The 19,400-nt window shown below is 35.0% G+C and overlaps 1 protein-coding gene across 1 annotated transcript in view; it reads left to right on the top strand.

The window, feature by feature from the left end:
• LOC107751840 (pleckstrin homology domain-containing family G member 5-like) overlaps nt 1-19,400 on the top strand; it is a 92,720-nt gene that overhangs the window by 60,618 nt on the left and 12,702 nt on the right. Inside the window, exons 4-10 of the mRNA XM_016567614.1 lie at nt 2,667-2,808; nt 3,578-3,677; nt 5,391-5,460; nt 5,813-5,904; nt 6,964-7,100; nt 7,262-7,353; nt 14,296-14,466. Of these exons, the coding sequence (XP_016423100.1) occupies nt 2,667-2,808; nt 3,578-3,677; nt 5,391-5,460; nt 5,813-5,904; nt 6,964-7,100; nt 7,262-7,353; nt 14,296-14,466 (804 nt within the window). The remainder of the gene's footprint in view (nt 1-2,666; nt 2,809-3,577; nt 3,678-5,390; nt 5,461-5,812; nt 5,905-6,963; nt 7,101-7,261; nt 7,354-14,295; nt 14,467-19,400) is intronic.

Genomic DNA, 19,400 nt, shown 5'->3' on the forward strand with positions numbered 1-19,400 from the left:
TTTTATGTATTGTTTTTAATTTGATATCTTTATTAATATTTTACTTATTATTGAATACAAATTTATTGTATTTTATTATTTATTTTATTTTATAAAACTGAACTTTTCAGTAGACTCCCATTGTGGCCTTCTAAATTCTGTTTGTTTGTATTGTTTTTAATTTAATATTATAATATTTAATTTAATAAAATTTTTAAATTTTATATCTTTTAATATTTTATTTATTATTGATTAACATTTTGTTATTTATTTTATAAAATTGGAATTTTCAGCAGATTGCCCTTACGGCTTTCGAAATTCTGTTTTTATGTCATGTTTTAATTTGATATCTTTATTAATATTTTACTTATTATTGAATTCAATTTTATATATTTTATAAAATTGACATTTTCAGTAGACTTCCCTTGTGGCCTTCTAAATTCTGTTTGTATGTATTGTTTTTAATTTTATTTAATTCATGTTTTTTATTAAATACATAATAATAAATAATAATATTTTAATTAAACAATTAAAAATAAGTCTGCACGCTTTTTGAATAGTACCTATTGTAGGATGGTCTATGTTTTAAACTCTTCTGGCACTTACGCTTCTGTATTTTGTTCTTTATAATTGGTTGGAATGATTTATGTATGTATGTATGAATGTGTTTGTTATTGCCTTAGTGTCTTAGTTGTGTCTGAGCTCACCAAGAAATTCCAGACAACTACGTTGTTGTTTGTTTGACAATAAATAAATAAATTAGTAATACATTTTATTTTATGTTGTCATGTCATGTAGACTCCCCTTTCGGGCCCCTAGCGATCCTTGGATCCCAATTTGAAAACCTTTGCCCTAGAGCATGCAATGACCATGGAAACCCAAAAATGTTGCTTGCTTTGCAATTCTGGCAACATTTGCCCATTTAAATCTCCACATTTATGCAAATCTATAAAACCCTCTCTTCCAAGCATGCACCAATAATTAAGTTTGTACTGCCCTAAAGTGATGCGTAGTCACATTGACTCCATATTTCACCATTCATGACTTTAAAGCTGCTGAAGCTTTGCATGAAGTCCCAACAAGCCCTTGAATCTAAAAAAAAATATGAAAGTACACCTAACCCAATTGTGCTCATTGTGGCAGACCATGCCATGCCTATTACAGACAACAAGGCCCGTTTAAAAGCAAATGCTATTTAAAAACTTTATAGAGTCGAGACTGCCTTTCTTTATCCATTTGAGGTGGAGTCCAGTCTGAGAAAGAGATGAGCCCAATCTAATCTCCACCGCCCCATCAGATGGGTTCACGAGAGCGCACAGATGATTAGCTCCTCAGATTAGAGGGGCTAGTTTGGACATCTGAAGACTGATTTGGTTTTGGTGAAAAGACCAGGGCTGCCCTAAAACCGCCCTGCCCCCATGACGCTTAACTTGACTAGACACCAAGGGGGTGGATTAATTGGACCAAGTCTTGTTGGTTCTTTGGGGGGAAGGGGTTGAACTGAGACCCTTCCATGAGGTTTTGGGGTGTGTGACTGTACTGAAGTGCTATCCTTTGCCGCCATGGACCAGCGTCCAACGGATGGGGCGGCCTGCACACATCCCATGATGTGGAAGGTAAGAGGAGGGGACAGCCGTCTGATTGATGTGTTTCAATAGGAGTCATTTCAGGGAGATTTGGATTAAGCTTGAGTAGGTGTGGCAGTCGAGGCTTTTACTGTATATAAAACAGCAAGCTACAGACATGAAGGTGTGCAGTATGCACAAGAAACTAGTTGTGGTTATTGGTTTTCTTGTCAAAACAAGGCAACCATTGGCTTATCACTAAAGGCACACTTGATGTGGTCTTTTTCTTTTTTTTTTTTTTTTTAACTATTATCTTTACAAAAATTGGTTGAATCTTAGGAGTGTCCTACCTAAAGGTTCATATTATTTTTCTATATATTCAAATGAATAACCATTCAAATGTTGGGGGGTAGTAAGATTTATTTTAAAGAAATTAATACTTTTATTCAGCAAGGATGCATTAAATTGATCAAAAGTGACATTAAAGTTAAGTATAATGTTAAAGAAGATTCCCGTTTCAAATTCTTTTGAACTTTCTATTTATCAAAGAATCTTGAAAGATATAGCACTGATAACAATAAATGTTTCTTGAGCAGCAAATCAGCATATTAGAATGATTTCTGAAGGATCACGTGACACTGAAGACTGGAGTAATGATGCTGAAAATTCAGCTTTGCATCACAGCAATAAATTACATTTTAAAATATATTCAATTAGAAAACAGTCATATCCGGAATATCTTGGTTCTACCATAGTGCATGTCCAAAAACATGGTAAATGATATCACAAACAATGGTTTTTGCAAATGTACCGTGGTATTCTTGAAAGTGCCTTGGAGTACCATGTAAATACCATGGTATGTGGATTCTTCTAAACCATTCACTTCTGTGTTTCTGGATTGGTTAGGAGTCTAAACGATGTCCTTTGGTCATGTGCATCTGTGTATGGTCGCGATGTTTTGTACTATCAGAAGAGAAAGTTTACAATAGATGGAATGACGTCCGCTGCAGAAACGGCACAGGAGTTCTTTTTGTGGTCTGGTGAAGTGATTATGAACCTGACCGTGAGTGACTTAAAGGTTCTGCTGTTCAAAGCGTCTGATTTCTCTCTCTGTTCCTGTAGGTGTGTCATCATCCCGACTGTCAGGAACTGAACGGTAAAAGCCCGCTGCACCTGTGTGAGTCATGTGATTCTCGCTGTCACCTGGATGAGTCTGACAGCATGCACTTTGACAGGCATCTCCGCTTCGACATACAACCACAAGGTAAATGGCCCCACGGGCACAAACACTCTTATGTGACCCTCTGCCAAACAGGTTTATGTTTTATACAAATGAGTCTCATTCAAAAGTGTTAAAAACTAGTAACTACCAATAAAATTCAATCGCCCAACAACAGATGCTGAATATTAGTATAATATAATAGCTGAATAGTAGTATAATAGTATAGTCAAAAATAGTCAAATAGTTTTTTTTTTTAATTGATATTGATTTATTTTAATAATTAAAAATACTTCAATTGATTTGATCTTTTTAAATGTTATTTACAGTATATTATATACTTGTATTTTTCTTTTTAAATATTATATATGTCTCTTTTTGATGAATCTCGAAGAATTTGTTTTATAATTTTTTTTTTTTGTACACCATCCTTGCACCATTATAACTAGTAACTACCAATAAAATTCAATCGCCCAACAACAGATGCTGAATATTAGTATAATATAATAGCTGAATAGTAGTATAATAGTATAGTCAAAAATAGTCAAATAGTTTTTTTTTAATTGATATTGATTTATTTTAATAATTAAAAATACTTCAATTGATTTGATCTTTTTAAATTTTATTTATATTATATACTTGTATTTTTCTTTTTAAATATTATATATGTCTCTTTTTGATGAATCTCGAAGAATTTGTTTTATAATTTTTTTTTTTTGTACACCATCCTTGCACCATTATGTAGTTAAGTAATTAGTTTATTAGTTCATTTACTGTTATAAAGATCAGATTTGCATTAAATCTGTGTCGTCAGGTTCTATCCTGGCGCGGAATGTGTCCACGCGTTCCTGTCCCCCTCGCACAAGCCCCCCTTCAGACCTGGATGAAGACGAAGAAGGAAGTACTGAACGAGGGTCAGTCGGTGATCCACAACATTTAAACAACTGTATGAAATCTTCCAGCATATACACACCAAGAGAGGCACAACAAATTGATGCGAAATTCAAAATGTTTTTTGAAATCAAGGTGACATGTATGAAGCGTTTGCGTTTGCGAACGAGAGTGAAATACACATGGTCAATCTGAAATTGAGCAATGGAAATAAATCACTATGGCTGCATGATGAATTGAATTAAAACCACAATCACGATATGTTACTTGGTGTGATTTAATTAGTAAAGGCTGTGAATTAAATAAATACGTCATGCGATGCAAAGTTCAAAGTGCAAGCTTCACTTAATATGATGCAGCACAACTGTTTTCAACTGATGATAATAATAAATGTTTCTTGAGCAGCAAATCAGCATATTACAAAGATTTCTGAAGGATCGTGTGACACTGAAGACTGGAGTAATGATGCTGAAAATTCAGCTTTGCATCACAGAAATAAATTACATTTTGATATATTAAAATATAAAACAGTTATTTTAAATTGTAATATTTCAGAATATTGCTGTTTTTAATCAAATAAATGCAGCCTCTATGAGCATAAGACTTCTTAAAAAAATATTTTGAACTGGTATAAAGAAAAATTAATTTTTTTTTACCTCACTGTAGTTTATTTTGAATATTGCAATGTAATCTTTTTTTAATGATAAAAAGTACAAATATTTCATGCAATCTCTCAATATGTTAGAATAAATATTCAATCACAACCACGATGTCACTTGGTGTGATTTAATTCGTAAAGGCTGTGAATTAAATAAATACCCGCGATGTCGGTTTTAAAGTGAAGCGTGGTATTGTGTTCATTTACACACGAGCAGCTCATGATCTGGTGTTTTCAGCGGTTCGGTTTGCAGTAAATGTCCCACACCAATTCACCTCTGCAAGCGCTGAGAGTTTGGGTCACTTATTATGTGAATTTCTTAAATTTGAGAAGTGAGAAGTGCTTATAAAACCATCTGTTGTCAACAAAAGAGAAGCTTTAAAGGGTTAGTTCACCCAAAAATTAAAATTCTGTCATTAATTACTCACCCTCGTGTTGTTCCAAACCCGTAAGACCTTTGTTCATCTTCGGAACATAATTTAAGATATTTTTGATGAAATCTGAAGGCTCTCTGACCCTCCCATAGACAGCAAGGTAACTACCACGTTCAAGGTCCAGAAAAGTACCAAGATGTGACAGAATTTTCATTTTTGGGTGAACTAACCCTTTAAGGACTCCCTGCTGTTTTTCTTCAAAATAAAAGCACAATAGTTTTACATTTGAAAATAATAAAATTAAAAACCAGAATTATTAATATTGTAATTTTACTTGTTCTTTTATCATTATTGCAATACTTATACTTATAATATTTCTGTATTATTTTTATTATATTTACCTGAGATTTTTTATTTTACAGTGAAATATTACTGCAATAATATTTCTTGTTTTACTTCATATTTTATTTAATAATAATAGTATTATTATTATTATCATCATCATCATCTGGATATATAATCACAGTTTTGTCTAAATTGTGCAGCCTTACAAACAAGCACAGCAAACCTGGAGCTTTTTTTAAAATCACACAAATTTTAACACAAAAATTGCAATTAGATTTTTTTCCCTCAAATTGTACAGTGATGGATTGCCATGGGCCATTGTCCTCATGTGTCTGTGGTGTTTTTCTGTCTTTTAACAGAGAGCATAAGACAGGAGGAATGAAGCTGAAAGGCAGAGAAGGAAAAAAGCCCCGGCGGCGCCACACTGATGTGAGTGCTGTCCTCCTTTCGCCAAAGGCTCATGGGAAACTTTTTAATTCTTAGCTGACTGTACTCACTGATAGTCTAAAAACAAGCACGTATAGCTCCTTTACAGCCTACATATTATATTAACATACCCTACCGATATTTTCTGTACAAGTACCTGTACAGACTTGTATGTGGGCTTCCCTATCCAACATAGCGTACAGGAAATGACACGTCTCTGAATCATCAGCAGCCCCAGGATGTGGTGGCTTGACGGATATCTTGATCTGATCACATCTAGAGTTCATTGTAAATGACTGGAAGTTGTCTGTCTGTAGCCCACCTTTGACCAGCGCTGGTCTGTCGCCCCCTATAGGACCCCAGGAAGGAGTGCTTCAGCCTCAAGTTTGACCTCAACATAGACATTGACACAGAGATCGTCCCCGCTGTCAAAAAGAAGACATTACGGTGAGATCTGTGTACCCTGGGAGTCGAGCACACAACCTTGGTGTTGCTGGGTCTGTTCTCTGCCAGCTGAGGAATAAAATCAGCTGTTTTTGTTGTGTTTCTGTTAAATAGGTAGTTGATGCTAAATGTGTCCATTGCGTAATCAATATTTTAGGTTAGAATTAATTTGAATATACAGTACTGTTCAAAGGTTTGGACACGGTAAGATTTGTTTTTTTTTAAAGAAATTCATACTTTTATTCAGCAATAATGAACTAAATTGATCAAAAGTGACATATTTATAATTTTATAATCTAATTTCTCTTACAATTCTATAAAAATTCTAGAATTCCATTATAGAATTATAAAAATCTAAAATAATTTTATAATTCTATTTCAAGTAAATGCTGTTCTTTCTATTCATCAAATAATCCGGAAAAAAAAGTGTTACTGTTTCCACAAAAATATGAAGCAGCATATGAACTGTTTTCAGTATTGATAATAAGAAGTGTTTCTTGTGCAGCAAATTAGCATATTAGAATAATTTTTAAAGAGCATGTGACGACACTGAAGACTGGAGTGATGATGCTGAAAATTCAGCTTTGATCACAGCGATAAATTATGATTATTATCGTATATTTAAATTGTATCAGTTATTTTAAATTGTAATAATATTTCAAAATATTACTTTTTCCTGTATTTTTGATCAAATAAATGCAGCCTCATAAGACTTCTTAAGAAATATTTTGAACTGTAATTTATAAAAAAGTCTTTATTTTTACCTTCACTATAGTTTATTTTAAATCTTGCAAGGTAAAAATAATTTTTTGAATTAAAAGTAAAAAAAATGCATGTAGTATCTCAATGTCATAAAAAATAATTATAAAAATTATTTTTAAAAAATGCCATACCAAAGGAAAGGCGTATTTCATGCCAGCTTACCAAATAAAAACACAGTTTCTTACGGATTTTTTGTCTTTTAAAGGTCTAAATCTTTGAAAGGGTGAAATTTCCATAACTCAGTCTTTGCTTTGTTCATTTTAGCTGTGAAGCTCATTTACTCATTTTATTGTTCTCCAGAGAGGTGCTCGGACCCATTTTTGAGCGCAAGGGCATTGAATTATCCCGAGTGGATCTGTTCCTGGACCAGTCCAACACTCCACTCTCACTCCACTTTGAGGCGTATCGTTTCGGAGGACATTACCTCAAAGTGAAAGGTAAGAGTCGTGTGGTTTAAAGCGTGACGCATCCTCCGCGGTCTACAGCTTCTTCTCATCAGCATGGTTTCCAGCTAATCACTGTAACAACTTGTCGCTTCAATCTTGCTGTCAGCATTTCCTCCCTGTTTAGGTAACCATTTCTTCCTACACATTTGCAGCATTAAAGGTTCAAAACATACACCATATCTCCGTATTACACAACACGGCAGTCATTGTGTCCACAGAACCAGACCGTTTCCCGGGAAATGAGGTGTGACCAATTACACTTCTGTTAGCTGTCATCCTTCTAAAGGAGCCTCACAGGGACATGCTGTTTTTTCAAGTAGATCATCTCATTCACACAATGCTTTTCATGATTATACAGCCATGTGCCTGTCTTTACAAATCCCCATGGCCAGATGTCTTTAATCAGATAATGCAAACACAGGCATCCCACAGGTGCTCGATGGCTGCTTGCGTAATACACCGCCTGTGACGTGAGAACGAAGCGAGGGGTTAGCATTAAAATGATTGGGACATTAGCAGCCAGACGGAAGAGTTTCATTCATGCTGAAAATCTGCCCTGTTGAAGACCTTCTGTTACTTTAATCATACTAGCAACGGATGTCAACTTATTCAGTGATAATGAATATATGATGATATTTAACAAACAATAATCCACAGTAGTGTAATTATTTTGTTTTACTTTTTTATTTAATTGTTTTTTTTCTTAGTGTTGTTGGTCAAGGTTTTTAGTCATATCTAAACACCTTGTGAACTTGTGATATTTAGTTTGGAATTCAACTCTGTTTAAACCGTAATCTACACTGTTGTAAGTATTTGCTCTTGCTCTTAATTTTTTTTATTTAATTGTTTAATTTAATTTAATTTTTTTACATGTTTATTTATTAATCTAACAGCAATTATTTCATTTTAAAAAATAACAAAAGCATAATAATATAACATTATTATTTGAGGCGTATCGTTTCGGAGGACATTACCTCAAAGTGAAAGGTAAGAGTCGTGTGGTTTAAAGCGTGACGCATCCTCCGCGGTCTACAGCTTCTTCTCATCAGCATGGTTTCCAGCTAATCACTGTGACAACTTATCGCTTCAATCTTGCTATCAGCATTTCCTCCCTGTTTAGGTAACCATTTCTTCCTACACATTTGCAGCATTAAAGGTTCAAAACATACACCATATCTCCGTATTACACAACACGGCAGTCATTGTGTCCACAGAACCAGACCGTTCCCCGGGAAATGAGGTGTGACCAATTACACTTCTGTTAGCTGTCATCCTTCTAAAGGAGCCTCACAGGGACATGCTGTTTTTTCAAGTAGATCATCTCATTCACACAATGCTTTTCATGATTATACAGCCATGTGCCTGTCTTTACAAATCCCCATGGCCAGATGTCTTTAATCAGATAATGCAAACACAGGCATCCCACAGGTGCTCGATGGCTGCTTGCGTAATACACCGCCTGTGACGTGAGAACGAAGCGAGGGGTTAGCATTAAAATGATTGGGACATTAGCAGCCAGACGGAAGAGTTTCATTCATGCTGAAAATCTGCCCTGTTGAAGACCTTCTGTTACTTTAATCATACTAGCAACGGATGTCAACTTATTCAGTGATAATGAATATATGATGATATTTAACAAACAATAATCCACAGTAGTGTAATTATTTTGTTTTACTTTTTTATTTAATTGTTTTTTTTCTTAGTGTTATTTTATTTTATTTTATTTTATTTTTAGAGACCATTTTCTGCCACATAGATCGTAGTAGGCGATTCTTTTGTTTTATTTTACTTCTTGTCATATCTGTTTTAGAAATGTGCGATTTAGTTTCACAAGACCTTTTTTCCATTTATTTTATTTTATTTTCATATGTTTCAGATACACAGCCTAATGTGCTTATGGATTTTTTTTTTAAATTATGTTTTACATCTTTGCAGCATTTCATTTTTTTCACCAAGTCCTTAATAGTGTTTTTAATCATTATTTAGTTTCACAAGACCATTTTCCACCCCTTCAAAAGTAAACAGGCTCTTTTTTTTTTTTTTTTTTTTGCCACTTTGAGACATCTGTACATAAATGATCTTTGATTGGCTAATCTATTTGCATGTACAATAAGCGTGTTTGCTGTTGGCTCTGATATCATGCATCCCTCTCTTTCTTGATTTCTAAAAACCTCAGTCCCACTTGAACGTCCTTTTAAGGTGCCTGCTTGGTGTAAATCATCTTAAACCGAACACATGACCTCATACAGGAAGTTTACTGAGTGCATCCTCCGCCTGACCCTCTGACTAATGTTGGCGATTGTTTGGGTTTTAGCTCTTTTCTGTAGAAATGGCTGGTTACTCTTTCAACATCATAGGGTTGGATTTTCCCGGCTGCACCGTGATATTCAGTAAAGCTGGATTCATGGAAAGGCAAGCCTGAACGTACTCCTGTGTGCGTGTACAAACATGGATATGCAGGCATCGGAGATGAGTGCAGACTTTAGTATTGTAGGCAAAGGCCTGTCGATGCACCTCGTGGGTTTTTACTGCGATTAGAGGTTGAATCGTCAGGCTTGGCAACAAAAACTTGAGAACAGAGCATTCAGGTCTAGGCTGTGTCGTGCCGTCAGGCTTTGCTGGGCGCTGTGTGGATGTAGGTTACATACAACAAGTCTCCACGGGTTGGACGAGTGTCACACAGGTATTACACATCAGAATCGGGTTTATTTTTCTAGTTCTTCTGTAACACTGGCCTTTATGGAAAATTCAGAGAGAATTGGGATTAGATTTACGCTTTTTCTTTTGTGATAAAAGGTTCATTTGCAACCCAAAAAGGAAAATTCTCTGCTTTTATCTTAAGAAGTTTTGCAGTAATTACGGTTTCTTCTTTGAATAGAGAAGAACAACTCAGGAAAGATATTGTGTGTCAAATTATGCAGCTTGTTTAGAAAAGGTGTGCTGTTATTCTTTAAAGCATTTTTTTTCCATCAATTTCAATACAAAGAATGGCTGTTATTTCTGTTTCTGCTTTCACAGAAGTCGCCTCTGGTATCGTTTAAGACCAGTGGTTTGGCATTCACACATTTGTTTCGTAACAGCCAGCATGAGTTTGCATCATGGTATCAATTTCCAAATTTGTAAGTTCCACCACCCACTTATTTTCCAGCAGGGTGTTCCTTATCACTCCATTACTCAATTCCCATTGTAGTTTTTCATTATATGCAAATAGCACAATGTAGCGCAAACTTTTCCCAAAAGGTATTATTTTTTTAAGAACCTTGATGGCCATATAATGTATGTAATTTTTATCATTAAATGTGACTTGGTAAAGAACCTTTTTTGTGGCATCCTGATAGATTTAAGCAATTTGTGATTTAAAAAAGAATAATAAATGAATTAAATGGCCATCAAGGTTCTGAAAAAAAAAAAGATATATGTTTTTTAAAATAATAATAATAATATTATTAAGTTCATTTATTTACTAAATATTATATTTTAGTTCTGTCAAAAGTGTAGTAAAGTATTTTTTGCCAAAACACAGCTAAAGAATTGTGTTTATTTGATACAGTAAAAACAGTAATATGATTTATTTTTTTTACAATTTAAAATAACTGTTTTCTGTTTGAATATAAATTAAAATATTGTTTATTCCTGTGATCCATCATTCTAATATGCTGATTTGCTGCACGAAAAACATTTCGTATTGTTATCAGTGTTGAAAACAGTTATGCTGCTTAATATTTTTGTGTAAACCATGATAATCAGGATTATTTGATAAATAGAACGTTCAAAAGAATACTATTTATTTGAAATATAAATATTTTATAACATAATAAAAGTCTTTATTGTCTTTTTTGATTAATTTAATGTGTCCTTGCAGAATAATAGCATTAAATTACTGACCCTAATCATTTGAACAGCAGTGTGTAGATAGATAGATAGATAGATAGATAGATAGATAGATAGAGAATACATAGATTTTCTGACAGTAGCCGTGATCTATTGTAAAGTCCGCTGATGTCCTCCGACCTCTTTGTTTCCCGCTGATGGAATTCTCAAGTCATCTCCCAACTATTCCGTTGGAATTTTTATGAGAGCTGCTGGGTTTTGTCTGTGAGCGCGTTTGACCTGTATGTGGTAACTCACCCACTGTGTCTTGCCCCCTCACCAAAGCCTGACCTTTAGAAAGGAACCCATCACCCCTGGGATTATTGGTGGGGCGGTGACACCAGGACTCCTCTTTGAGGTTTGATTGGCCAGATCCGCCCCCGGTGGGGGAGTGACCTTTGAAGCGCGAGCGTTTGATGTAGCGCCGTGACTTTTACACTTCCAGGAGCTGAAAGACGAGTATCTCACAAAAGCAGGTTTTCAGGTGAAAGTTGTGTTTTTGCCCTTGCAACTTTGATCCGGCCCTTCTGTTGACATCAAATTGCCTAAATATGATGGCCCTCTAATGGTTATGTGTATAGATATGCATATTCCAAGCACAATGCGGTTACCATTCGTGTTCAGTTTTAAGTGCACACTGGGATTCTGTCGCTTTATGCATGTCCTGTTGCATAAGCTTCATCTGTCACCTCCGAGACCTCGACTTCAGGACTCCCCTCTTCACCTTTAACCTGCGGCTCTGTTGCATTAGTCAAATAGCCTCAGATTGATAATGCTAGCTGGCATTTGGGCTGCACTGTTCACCCACACAGACACATAGTAGAGCGATCTCACCTGTCTAATGACCTGAGAGATGTATTACACAAGCCTACAGGTGATTAGATCAGAAATCCCCATGGCCCTCAGGGGCCCCCAATGTGCAGTGGTGTAGAGAAATGTGTTATTATGATAGATTTAGTGAATCTTGGTCATGTTGCGTATGCCAAACACCTCCAGCTACTAACTATATATCTATAATGTCTTAATGTCATTGCATTCGATGACAAACCAAGTGGCATCTGCATTCAAATGCTTCACTACAATGTGCAGTGGTGTAGAGAAATGTGTTATGATAGATTTAGTGAATCTTGGTCATGTTGCGTATGCCAAACACCTCCAGCTACTAACTATATATCTATAATGTCTTAATGTCATTGCATTCGATGACAAACCAAGTGGCATCTGCATTCAAATGCTTCACTAACATCACTTTTCTGAGCCATTTTTGCTCCGTGACTTTTAACTGTTTTGTTGTTGTTTTTAACTGTATTTATATTTTCAATTTAATTATTTAAATTGTAACAAACCTATTTTTTGTGAAATATTTAGTTTGAAAAGTTTGCTTTGTTTTTCTTTAAAATAAATAAGGAAATGATGTGTTTGATCAAATGTAACTCAGTCAATGGAATATCAAAGGTCTGGATAAACTGCGCAGCATCTGTCGGCTGCGACTAACTGCAGGAAATGAGCCTTTTCCTGTTCCTATTTGACCTCTCTGATAAGAGACTGGTTCAAAAGTGTATTAATATCACAGCGTAGAGGTTAGTGTCGGAGCAGACAGATTAAATCCGCATCGGTTTCCCTCTTTAAATGAAAGGATCAAGTTGTTTAATGTTTTTTTTAAGGTGTATAATAACTCTTGCGAGCTTTAGGCAAAAAAGAAAATTGCACATATGGCAGATCTCTGTTTCACAATCTCTCTCATTAAGCAAGAGAGCAATGCAAACAGTAGTAATCATTTATTTACCTGGGATATCAACAGAGAGCTCCTCTGTTAAGAGATCTTGACACAGCAAACCCCCACGTGTGATTGATGCTCTTGTGAAGTTAACACAATTACCATGCAATTAGTTTCTGACCATTAACACCCAGTGTTTGAAGACAATAGAACAAAACGTGACTTTAGCAAAAAATGGGTTTTATCTTCATGGGAAGCTATTGGGGCGTATCTAAAATGTCAGATTTCGTAGCACACATTGTGTGGAAAGCAAATTCATACCGTCTCGCATAAAACACCTTAAAATGGAGAATTAGTAGTATCTGTAACATAACATAAAGCATTTACTGAAATCTAAATGCTGTTATGTAATGTGTTTAATGTCCGTCTAAACACTTTTTCTAAAAAAGAAAAAGATTTGGTTTTAATCTCACAGGAAAACAATATTTTTACAAAAAGAAGCCAATTTTAGGACTATTTTGTGACAATTGGGCTCATTTAGCCTCAAAATGCTCATTGTAATGTGTCTAGACATTTTTCCTTTTTATTTTTTATTTTTTAATAAGCATAAAGGTTGTATGATCAGTAAATACCATGATGTGTAATTGCATTACAGTGTAAACCATATTTCATTTTAAATTTTTCTCCATTTATTTATTATACATTTTTACATTATAGTGATTATGAGATTTTTATGCATTACAGTAACATGAAATAATGCTTCACTGCATGAAAATGCTTCATTTTCATTTTAGCAAAATAATTTTTTTAAATTTCTTTTGATTTTGCTGTGAAATGTGACCTATAATCGTCCTACATTTTTATTATATACAATTAAAATCATATTTATTTCTATAATATTTATTTATTTATTTATTTATTTTAAATTTTTGCATTACAGCAATGAGGAAAATGCTTAATTGTCATGAAATTGTCACAAATGGTAGCAAAATAAAAAAAATATCTGTTTTGATTTCGGGGTAAAATGTGACCTATAATTATCCTACATTTTTATTGTATTTTATTATTACTTTCGAGACCGTTAAACACATTTGCTTCTAGGCAACATCCTTTATATTTTTGTTGGTTTTATCAATCATAAATTTGTAAAACCAACAAATACTACAATGATTGCAATACTTCACAATTTAATTCTTTGTTTAATTACAGAAATAAGAACAATAATTTTTGTTATAGTAATTAGAAAATGCTTAATTGTGATGAAAATGCTACATTTTCATCAAGGCAAATATAATTTCTTGTTTATTTTTATTTTGATGAGAAACATGACCTAGATTCACTCACTTACTTCCCTAATACTTACAGGAAGTGATCTTGTGAGTGTCTGCTGTGGGAGGGACCGGCATCTAGTGTGTGATTGTTGTGTGCTGTGATGTGGAACCTGACTTTGGAGGAGATGGGAGGAGTACATTGATGAAGTCACAAAGCAAAAAGCTTTAAAAACTACTCGCTATCATCCAGACCCTGAGCACATGTGGGGATTTTTAGCTCGTCTCTTCATTTTTGCCTCTTCTCTGGATGTTGACTGCTGAAGTTTAGAGTAGGACGTGCACTTCAGTGCTTGAGCGAGGTCAGAAAGGGCATCCAGGCTGGATCATGGTACGTTTTGGACGTCTGTCTTCATGGCACAGTTGGGATCTGCTTCGCATGGATCCTGAAAGTCTGTCTGGTGAAGCGTCTCTCAAGAGTCCATCGCCAACAAAGTGTCAGGTAAAGCAATGTAGCACCATTTATGAGTTACTTGTCCTCTTTTAAACATGATGCATGTAGCCATATTTTGAGCATTCATGTTTCATTGAATGCTTCGTCAATTATTAAACTTCTCTATAGCATCATTTTGATTCCACACCACTGTATTTCTCATTGAGCAAAAGTTTGTGGAAAGATGTTACGTGTCCATGTGTAATGGAAGCTGAATGTGCACGTAATGGAAAGCCGGTAGCATCATTCCGCTAACTGATGACACAAGTTTAGGCCCCTGTCAGACGATAAGGTCGTATCGTGGTTTTGATCATTGATTAAACGTCTGTCCTTAAGCTTCAGTGGCTCTTTGTTCTGCCTCTGCTTTGGCTAATTGAAGTGGGTGGCGTTGTGGGTGTCTTTGGCCCTGAGACTAGTCCTGTGTTGACACTCAAGGTAAAGTTAGCAGATGAAATGTGACCTGGTCAGAATGGTGTTTGTCTAATGTGTTTTTGTGGCTTTAGTGTTGGTCACTTAAGCTGTTCTTCCACTTCCCTTGGTTTGTTTCATCATTAATTCAATTCAATTCAAGTTTATTTGTATAGCACTTTTCACGATACAAATTGTTGCAAAGCAACTTTACAGCAAATTAAGTTTCTACAATATTTAGTGGTAGCTTATCAGTGGTGACTCAGTTAATTAATATATGGCAGAAATGTACGGAAAAATCAATTAAAGACGTAATCAAACAGACGATGAACACTATTAACAGCAATGATTCTATGTTGCAATCAAACTTGTAGCAACATTTGGTCGTTTATGTTTCAGGGTTGGCATCATCTCTTCTCAGGTGTTCTGGATCCAGACTGAAGCTTGTGTAAACCCTAGTTACGCAAAAACAGAGAAACAAATAGAGACATAATTAACGTAGCTGCTGTTCCAACCAAGCACAATTGATTTAAGTAGCTTTTCTGCATCAGAAACAGGTAACATGTTTCGTAACTTGGCAATGTTTCTAAGATGGAAGAATGCTGTTTTTGTTACATGGGAAATATGATTTTCAAAAGACAAGCTGCTATCTAATATAACACCCAGATTTTTGACTGTAGAGGAAGTAACAGTACATCCGTCTAGTTGCAAATTGTAATCCATTAGATTATTGGTCATCCAATCTTTTACATTTTTAACACACTCTGTTTGCGTAGATAATTTAGAAGTTTAGAAGTTAATAATTTAGAAGTTTCATCTTGATCATGGTTATTCAAAGCTTGATCAAAAGCTGTTCTTATCTTCACCCTGGTTTGTTGTGTTCTTGAGCTGAACTATGTTGTCTAGAAAAGGTTTAAGTAAAAAAGCAGCTACATGCATCAGTTCCCAGTGGTCAGTCTGTTGTTGAATGGAATCAGGGTCTCGTACGGGAATGTTTAGGACGGAGTATGTTGTGGTAAGCAGTAATATTTTAACTGGGGGGAAGAGGAACTGATTTGAGTGCTGGTAAACTCAGCCAGTGGGGAAATGTTTACTTAAACACCTCAGCTGACTCTTAAACACTTAACTTGACTTAGGAGTTCAAGTTTATTCATAGCACTTAGAGGGTAAACATCTGTGCATTCACTGAGGGAATTTTATTTTTATTTTATTTATTTTATTTTATTTCTGTGCATCCATTGAGGGAAATGAATATGATTTTTATTTTATATCTATTTTATTGTATTTGTTTATTATATATATATAATTGTTTTAATTGTTTTAATTTGGTTTTATTTTTGTTTTTATTTTTTATAGTCGACATTTTTAACAAATGAATTTGTTTTTTAATTTCATTTAAGTGTACATCAGGTCATGCATACATGCCCTCTAATGAGTTATTAATATGCTAAACCTGCAGATCCAGGGCTGGGTCTCATTTTTTAAACAGCTGTTTTGAGGAGTAACATCCACTTAGTCATTTCATTAAAGATGATGAACCTGTTTATTTTATGTAAAAGTAGTGCTCACACGTCATTAGGTTGGTCATATCTTGTTTAGATTAATAACAACGATGCAGAAATTCAAGACTTGTTGCAGCACATACTATAGTCTGGGATTCCCCAAAGTTTCATATTGCTGAGATCATTTCCCTGTTACAGTAAACAAGAATAGGATGCTTGGAAATCATTCATAGTACAGGAATGCCATGCTCCTGTCACTTTCGATTGATCATAAATCCAGAGGATCATCAGAACCTCTATCTAATAATGATAGACTAAATCATTAAATTGATTAAATGAATAAACGCGCAGTAACAGTTTTGTAATGTAAAATATGATTTTAAGCTGATTGTGAAAGTCTTAAATGTACTTTTCTTAAACCTGTAACTGTTTCTGTGCACAAGGAATGAAGTAAACTTATTTTATAGGTCTTTTAAATCAAAAATATGTTGCCAAACCAACTGTTGGCTTTCTTTGAGGCACCAGGATGTGTTTCTGGGACCCTGCAAGCTGTCGTCTTCTCCCCTCCCTCTTTACATGTGACCCTCTGTCTTTAGCAGCCACACCTCTCTTTCCTGTCCCGCACAATGGGACTGGATCCTCCTAGTTGCCATGACGTTTGGGCTGTCCTATTCAGTAATGCAGGCAGACAGGCTCAGTCGGACAGCTTTACCTCTCATTGCAGGTTGAGAAGCATTGGGAAACTATAAAGGACCTAGTAGGGAGCCCTGATGCACTTCATATTTTTAGAAGGAAATGACCGGGCACTGAATTAAAATGAGTGATTAATAATTTTACACAATTCATTTTGTCTCAAGAACTCTCTTAACACCCATCCAGGAGTTGCAGGGTCTAAAGTATTTGTGTATCTGTTAGTGTTTTTGTGAGCATTTGAAGAGAGGAGGCTTTGAGTGATCGTCGCAGCTGGCTCTAGCATGGGTCAGGCTCCATGAACCCGGCTGAGAGATTACCATGGTCTACCTTTCATTTGACATGCCGCTCGCTTCCATGGTGAGTAGATCAGACGCTCTGGAAACCCTGTTCTGCTTCATAAATTCGCTGGTAATTCAGTCCATCCGCAGAGAATGAGAATCACCGGGTACAGCTGATCCTAAAGTGGGTGTCATTGCATGAGTTTGAACAAATTGCTTTTTTTAGCTTTTGGAGAAATTATTTGATTTACTGGTGCTGTGTAAAGTTTATCAAGGGTGTTGTTTGTAAGTTGAATTAAGTGGGGAAAAAAAGCTAAATATTGATTTTAACGATCCATGTAAATTATAGATGTATGGCTTTCAACAGAAAGATTCCTTTTGATGTGGCATTTGTTTTACCCATTGATGTTTATACAGTACTTTCTTTGTTGGTCGTGCGTAAAATAATTGTAATTGATAAAATCATAAAACAATCATAAATTTTTTATTTTTTTTTATGGCAGTAACTTCTAATTTTGTGCCAAAAGTCACTTTTTGTCTTGAATTTTCAATCCCAGTGCTGATAGTGTGGTTATAACCAGCAGTCAGACGTCCGTTGTCCATCCTCCTCAAAGTTAGGGACATTTCCTGACATCTGCGTCCTCATCCTTTCACCCCAGATTCTGCAAAAATCCCCTCATCAAAGCTCATCGTCTGCCTGTCTCTTTGCCTCTGTTCTAAATTTAGCACGGGGGGCATCGTGGCCAATCCACCATTCTTTTATTTCCTCCATTGCAGGGATGTTCTTGATTTGCCCTGCCAACAGAGAAAAGATAAATACTAATCATTTGACTTTCTGTTAATCAAAGAATCCTGAAAAAAGGTTTAAATTTTTTTTCACAAACATTAAACAGCACAACTGTTTTCAACATTGAAAATGATCATGAAGGATCATGTGACACTGAAGACTGGAGTAATGATGCTGAAAATTCAGCTTTACCATTATAGGAATAAAGTTTTTTTTTTTAATAGTAATAATTTTTCACAATATTCCTGTTTCACTGTATTTTTGATCAAATACATGCAGCACTGGTAAGCATATGGTCTTCTTTAAAAAACATTTTGAAAAGTCTTAGTAAAATATACTTTATTTAGAAATGCATTTAATTGTATAAAACACCTCCACAAGTCTCTGAAGTGTTCAAATCAAATACTTCTGTTATTGCAGCAGGTATCAGCTTCACTCGTGTTTGTTTAGGGAATTCCATTGTTTTGTCTTCAGACCTTTCCTGTTTTTTTGTGCATTCCCCAAAAATGTCGTAGTCGTCTCTGGAATTTGCAGGAGTTTTTAGTGGGTAACAGCACTGAGGGCAGTGGAATTCCCTATGCCCTGGCGAAGGGTCAACAAGCCCGTCTGCCTCCCGCTCAGAGAGATCACTACTTCCTTAGATACTAAACAGCTGTTTGTTTGTTAAACTCACCGCAGCTCGTAAGAGGGAATGCGTCTAAATAGAAAGATGTTGCAATGCTCTCTAGCAGAACAATTGCTTGTGAAACAATAGCAATCTTGATCTTTCTGAGCAGGGTTGCTGACCTCCTTGACTTTGGTTTGATGTAAAGGGGAAATTGTAACATTCAGCAGGATCTTATTGTTTGGAAAAATCAGTATGAATCATAATGCATTATTGTTTCTGTTTATGTCATCACTTTGTAGGAGCTCTATTTTTTCCACGTGTCCAGCTAGGGTTGGACGATATGTCATTTTAAATGATAAATTGGTAATATGCATAAAAAAATAGTTTGTGATGAAGAGGTCTGATTTAGAAGCAAAGCAAAAACTCACCAACCGAGTCAACTAATCCTAGTTATAAATTCATATTTTTTAAATTATTTTTTTTCTCAGTGTTTTCATGTCTCTTAAATATATATTCCACTGCAACTTACAATTGACAATTTAAAAAATTTATATAATATATCATTTTAATTATGAAAAATGTTAACAGAAAATATTCACATTTATGTATTTAGATGGTTATAAATGTTTTTATTTAAATAAATGTATTTATGTATTTAAGATAAAACT

The sequence above is a fragment of the Sinocyclocheilus rhinocerous genome, unplaced genomic scaffold (genome assembly GCF_001515625.1).
Source record: "Sinocyclocheilus rhinocerous isolate Xijiao unplaced genomic scaffold, SAMN03320098_v1.1 scaffold2126, whole genome shotgun sequence".
NCBI classification, from domain to species: domain Eukaryota; kingdom Metazoa; phylum Chordata; class Actinopteri; order Cypriniformes; family Cyprinidae; genus Sinocyclocheilus; species Sinocyclocheilus rhinocerous.